The sequence below is a fragment of the Callorhinchus milii genome, unplaced genomic scaffold (assembly GCF_018977255.1).
Source record: "Callorhinchus milii isolate IMCB2004 unplaced genomic scaffold, IMCB_Cmil_1.0 Scaffold3, whole genome shotgun sequence".
In the NCBI taxonomy this organism is placed as follows: domain Eukaryota; kingdom Metazoa; phylum Chordata; class Chondrichthyes; order Chimaeriformes; family Callorhinchidae; genus Callorhinchus; species Callorhinchus milii.
The window spans coordinates 26,357,708-26,363,707 of record NW_024704744.1 but is presented as its reverse complement, the minus strand read 5'-3'; the positions used below and the strand labels follow the sequence as shown (position 1 = coordinate 26,363,707).

The window sequence follows — 6,000 nt, the reverse complement described above, 5'->3', positions numbered from 1 at the left end:
TATCTTTTGGAGGATTAACCAAATTTAAGAGATGAAATGCATAAATGGATTAAAATTGAACATAGATGTATACTGTGAAAGAGCAGGGAATTGAGATTCAAGTAGTTAGCTCCAGGGGAGAAGCTAGCACCAATTGGCCGAATTGGCCGAATTATTATTACTTATTATTACAATCACTTTACAAAGAGATACCATTTATTGAAGTGAATTGAGAAAATAAAGAATTTTGTCTGTTAAAAAATATCTTCAATATATTAATCATCTAAGGAGGATGATAGAATAATGTTTCTGGTGGAAAACAAAATCCCAAACTTTTAAACTGCTTTGGGAGAAAGGCTTTGATATTAAATAGTTTTTAGAAATCACAACAGCTGTTAGTTTCACTTTTTAGACAATTATTCAAAATATACTTGTAGATGTTAGGAAGCAGGATTGTGTTCCTTGAAGCGTCAAAGGATGACTCAATGAGTCATTTCTTTACGTTAGATATTTTTGTTAATATCAAAGAAATATCAAAGAATAGAACAAAGAAATCCTATCCACCAGAGCTAAAAATGCAAATTATCTAAGCTGTATCCTCCTTGCACCTTATATCTCATGACAATTGTCATATTAGGCATTGCTTTATGGCAGCAAAATCTCTATCCACATTATTATCGGAATCCTTTAAATACTCCTATGTCAAAGCTATCTGGGAATCTCTGCACCAGAATACACCTGAGCTGCACAAGGAAGTCATAAGAGTAACCCTTTTTGAGAAGGTTGCATGCACGTTCCACATGCAAAGGCCTGGTCAGGCAGAAAAGGGTTAAAAAAAAAAGCTAGGCTGTTATAGGCTGTTCGTTGGCTTACTGAATCGCACCATATGGCTTTAGCCAGGGAAGTTGCACCACTCCTGCATGGCAGAAGGCTTGATGGACTTAACATAACTGCTATATAACACTGTGGTTCATGTTGTTGTAACCAGTTAAAATTCAGGTATATTCAGGTAAAGAAAAACTCCAGTTTTCCCAATGTTGCAAGTTATAAAATTGATAACTTTTTCTGCAACTATTTAAATAAAAAAGCACTCCGTAAATTACAAAACCAAACAGCACTATTTCTGTTAAAAAAAACTATATGTCAAGGATCGGATGTGCTGTACTTGACATATGGTTGCACCTTGGACAGTAATAACAGCTTATTACTTGAATAAAAAGCTCACCTACACACAGAAGAAACACAGTATTTACTTAGAAACATAACTTTTTTGCCAAGTATGGGATTGTGGAACTGAAAAACTCCATGAGCTCCCTAAATCCCTGAAAAGGATTTAAGCTGCTCTTTTAAGTTTTCTTGTTGAATGGTGGTCATGATTTGATTTTTCAGTTCCACACACCATCAGTCCGTTAATGCTCTGCATACACATAAACTCTGTGTGTATGTGTGTTGTGTGCATGTGTGTGTGTATGAATGCAAGTGTATCTGACTTCTCTTAACATTGGGAAAATATCTTGCTGAACACAAGATTTCCACCATCAAGTGTACAGTATAAATACTGTATCTTGCTACGTAAAAAGATTTTTAAACTTTTTTGTTACTTAGAAAACATATAGAATATCTTTATATACAGACAGCTACCAGGAAAAGAAACATATCTGTGGGCTATATGTTTTGGGAGTTGAATGACAGTGTCTAGAGTGCCTGGCGTAAACATAATTACTTCTCTGTTAGTATCAACGGGTGAAGCTTTAAAATGAAGATTCATACTGTAGCAGCTCGTATACAAGAGGTCCATCTCTATACCTAATACCTACTGATGTGGGGGTTACGTACTGTAGTATATTAATAGTCCTCCTTAGCCTTCTGTCTACAAAGTGGGCATCCCAAGCAGGGTATCTTTTCCTTGGCATGTCAATCTTGATGATTGGTCCCTCTGGTAGGTAGGGTCGGCCGGATGGTGTAAGTGGCACTGTGGGTCGCACTTGGAATACAGGCAGGCAGGTCTCAGCTGCATCCTCCTCCTCTTCCTCTTCTGCCATTCGGGTCGGCGTGGCCTGGGAGCCTCTCGGTGCTGCTGGTGTGGCTGCCATAGCCTCCAGCTCTGGAGGTAGAGGGATACCCCAGAGCAGCTCAGCACAGCAGGAACTAGCAAAGATCTTTGTCCGTGGTCCCATAGGATGCAGTAAACCATAATACAAGAGCATAAACACTACCCCAGCAGCAAAACAAACAAAAACTGTACACAGTGCTGGCATGGCATAAGAGTCGGTGGTTGTGGGATCTCTGTAAAGATACCAAAGAAAAGTCAAGGCAGCATTTTCTGTCAAGATTGCAGTGTAATAGGCAAACATTCGATATCGTGTCCGGCCTTCTTTGACATTAAACCAACAAATATGTACACGATCCCTACCACCAGATTGAACAGAATCTCCTCCCACTTGGACATGCAGAAGTCTGTTCCGCCATGGATGATCCAGAATGCCATGGCACACCAGTGTACAACTACAAAAATTCCAAAATACAACTGAAAAATAGAAGCAAACAATGCAAACGAAATGACCCTGGATGATATGGTAAACACACGCCAAAAGATGTGGATTAGGGCACCTCTGTAGCTCATGCTTTTTTTGTCATCCCTGGAGTCCCGAAGCAATTTGTGATATGAAGCCAGCACCCAGGCAAGGGACATCAGGGAGGCCATAGAGGACAAACCTGCCATGACAGAGAGAGAGAGAGAGAGAGAGAGAAAAAACATACTATTATAACTTCAGTCTACAACTTATTTGGTTCAAACAAACCTTAACGACAAAGGCTGAAAATCTGTGCAGAAGTCAGAAGTTTTGTGACATCAATATTTACCATATTGCCTAATTCCAAGTAACACATAGCCATTTTCGTCCTGTAAATACAACTTTGTTCATCCAAGTAATATTCCTACTTACAATGGTATGAGTATATCTTATCTGTTATGTTGCTGTCATGATTAAGAACTTTCTTAAAATATTTAGCAGTGCTAAATCTGTACACCATACATCATGAAAAGGTGGGAACTACAGTAACAATTTATAGTTCGCTGGGGAAAACGACATTAAGACCACAAGTACATTGTATAGCCAGCCTTCATCGATGAATTATAAGGAGGCCTTTTTCTTTGCACTTTCTCATTGCACGTGCTACTACTGTTGGGGTAAATTTTGCGGTGTTTCATTATAGATTTCTTAATTAGGAAAGTCATGATGGTGATCTTCAGAACTGGCAGTTCAAGTGCAGATCATTTCTCAGCAATCGTGCAATATCAATGGCGCAGTATGATTGCTACCATGTGTCACAGAGACGTAGGATCACAAGGAGACCATTCAGCCCAGTGAGCCTGTTGCACCAGTTTATTAGATCTTGGCTAATTGTTTAATCCCAATGCCTCGCCCTTTCATCACACCCTATAATACCTCTATTAACCAAGCATCTACCTGTCCCTTTTTTAAACATCCCTATTGATTCTGCCTCTACAGCTTTCTGGGCAGAGTATTCCACATCTTCACAACCCTCCGTGTGGAAAGAAATGCATCCCAACAATCAGTTCTAACTAATGCAGAACACTGGCAATCAGTGACAGTCTCAATATCTGACATTACCACAAAAACACACCACATATTGAATACAAACCTGCAAACAAAATTAAAATTGCACTTATTAATTTAAATAAGAGATGTAAAAAGTGATTGCAATGCTGCAATAATCACAGTAAAGGCAACTTCCTAATGACAAGAACTTTCTCTCACAGTTTACAATGTTATCTGAATCTTGAAATTAAAACATTTCCAACACCTCTCAAATATCTATTATTAATTATACATTTCACTGAAGGGAAATCAAGATTCTCAGTATAAATCAGAATATCATATCATCGGTCAGATATCATGTTTTTATATTAAACCATCATACTATAGCATTTCCGTAACTTTATGTATTGCTTTTCATCTTGGATCTATTCAATGCAGAATTTGGCAGGCACCTTGCACAACAGGCATCTTTCTTGAAACTTGTCACACACAGCAATTATATGTGATCTCATTATAATCATAATTATAAAGAACATGAGCTGAACCACCAAGAGCGAGACTTAACTCTACGTATTTGATTGTTTCAGTTCATTTACTCCAACATGAATTTCTCGCTAGATCTGACTTAACAGGGATTTCATTTTGAAGGAGATAAATTATTGAAAACTATTATTTTTTTAATCTCCTGGATTTTGGAGCAGTATCCAGACCTTCTAAAAACTTCAAAGGGGGAAGAAAAGAATTGAGGGTGAACTTTTTGTTTACATTACTTTCCATTAGACATAAAGGAGGGTGAAAACACAAATAGTAACTCCTGCAGGTAATCAGATACATGGGAATTCTGATCCATTGTGCTCTGGGAAGAGTAAATGAAATGTGCTCCAATTGTAGATACTGTTGTATCATTGAAGGAAAGGAATAAAAGGGTGATTAGGGATCATAAGCAAAGGACTGGACTCAAGAGGCCAAGCGATGACATCTTCAGGTCCAGATGATCCTATTGAAACCTTACCAATCCTAGCATCCTGACAGTGGAGGGAATATTGCTGTCAGATACTTAAATCACAACACTTAATCTATTATTTATCCAGAGATATTCCCCTTGGGCTTAAAGGTTCTTTCACCTCCCTCTTTTGACTCCAGTTCTTTCAACTCTTATTGGATCCAAATATCACTGACTCCTCTTATACCACTGTATCCTTTTCGTTCCCTTTCTTTTGCTTGTCCTTCCTCTCTGACTCTTTGCCTGAGTTGCCAGCTCTGAGTGGAACTGCTGGCATTCCGCCATGAATTTCAAAGAGAATCTGTCTCACTGTTCTGCACTTGATCTTATCCCCATTTTTCGTCTCTCTGCCCTCACAGGGCATCCCATTTTTGGCAACCTTTCCCTCCTCCCCAGGAGATATATGAATCCTGACCCTGATACAAAATGATGTTGGCACGCCACCTGATGGATGCAGAGTTTTGATAGCCTAATTCTGAAGTAAATCACTTTTACATATAAATGATCCATGTTGCGACCACCCTATTTCGCCAAGCAGGGGTCAAAGAAGGAGAAAGTTTTGGAGAGGAGGAAGAAGACAGTATTTTCCATTCAAAGTTTACCGGACAAAAATATCCAGATCATCACTAGGACTCATCTCCTCGGATGTTAATTCACTCCAGACTTATGTTACAGGGAAGAAAAGAATAATCTGGAAAAACATTACTAAATTTGACAGGGGCACCCACTTCTATGTTACCTCATCTTCCCTGCTTCTGTGCTTTTCCTGGACTGGGCAGTTACAGATCAGCTCCCAGGCCATTTCAAAGTACCTGCTGTGGTTAAACTAAACTGAGAGGCTCTATGAATGTACAACCTAGTACAACCTTGTAACATGGCACATGTTGCAGTATCACCTGATGGTTCTTGGTTTTGAAAGCCTGTGGGAAAAAAATATTGCCAGATGCCTTTTGACCTCGTAAACACGTAAGAATCTGTGCAAATTTGGAGATCTGAAAAATACTTCAAGCTCTAGAAACTTCACAATTCCAGGTTAGGCAAAAATATAATCAAAATTATCTGCAGCACAACAGAAGTTTGAAAATAGAGCCCATGATATTTAAAAAAAAACTTTCCTCCCCACCCCACCTTCCTGTAAAGGAAACCTCATCACACAATGATATTGCAACATAAATAACACTGAATCAAAGCATTGGAGATATATCAGAGAGGAGCAACAGGAATAAAGCCATAAGATAAGAAAAGGGGTTTGCAGAGCTGAATTTGTTCCCATTAGATAAAAGAGCCAGGTCTTGAAGGAATAGTTGGTGTAAACAGTAGAACAAGATGGCGTAGGCTGTTTAACTTAAGTAATGACAACAAACTAGAAGGATCAGATTTAAAATTAAATACTTTCCAGCAGGACTATGGTGTGCTGTCTGTCATTTACCCTTTACACATCAAAATAATTACACA

General features: G+C 38.6%; 1 protein-coding gene across 1 annotated transcript in view; it reads right to left on the bottom strand.

Moving 5' to 3' along the window:
- Positions 1 to 1,730: 1,730 nt before the first annotated feature.
- Positions 1,731 to 6,000, bottom strand: part of LOC103185804 (XK-related protein 6) — a 203,982-nt gene continuing 199,712 nt past the window's right edge. Inside the window, 2 exon segments of the mRNA XM_042333420.1 lie at positions 1,731 to 2,374; positions 2,377 to 2,694. Coding sequence (XP_042189354.1) covers positions 1,731 to 2,374; positions 2,377 to 2,694 — 962 coding nt within the window.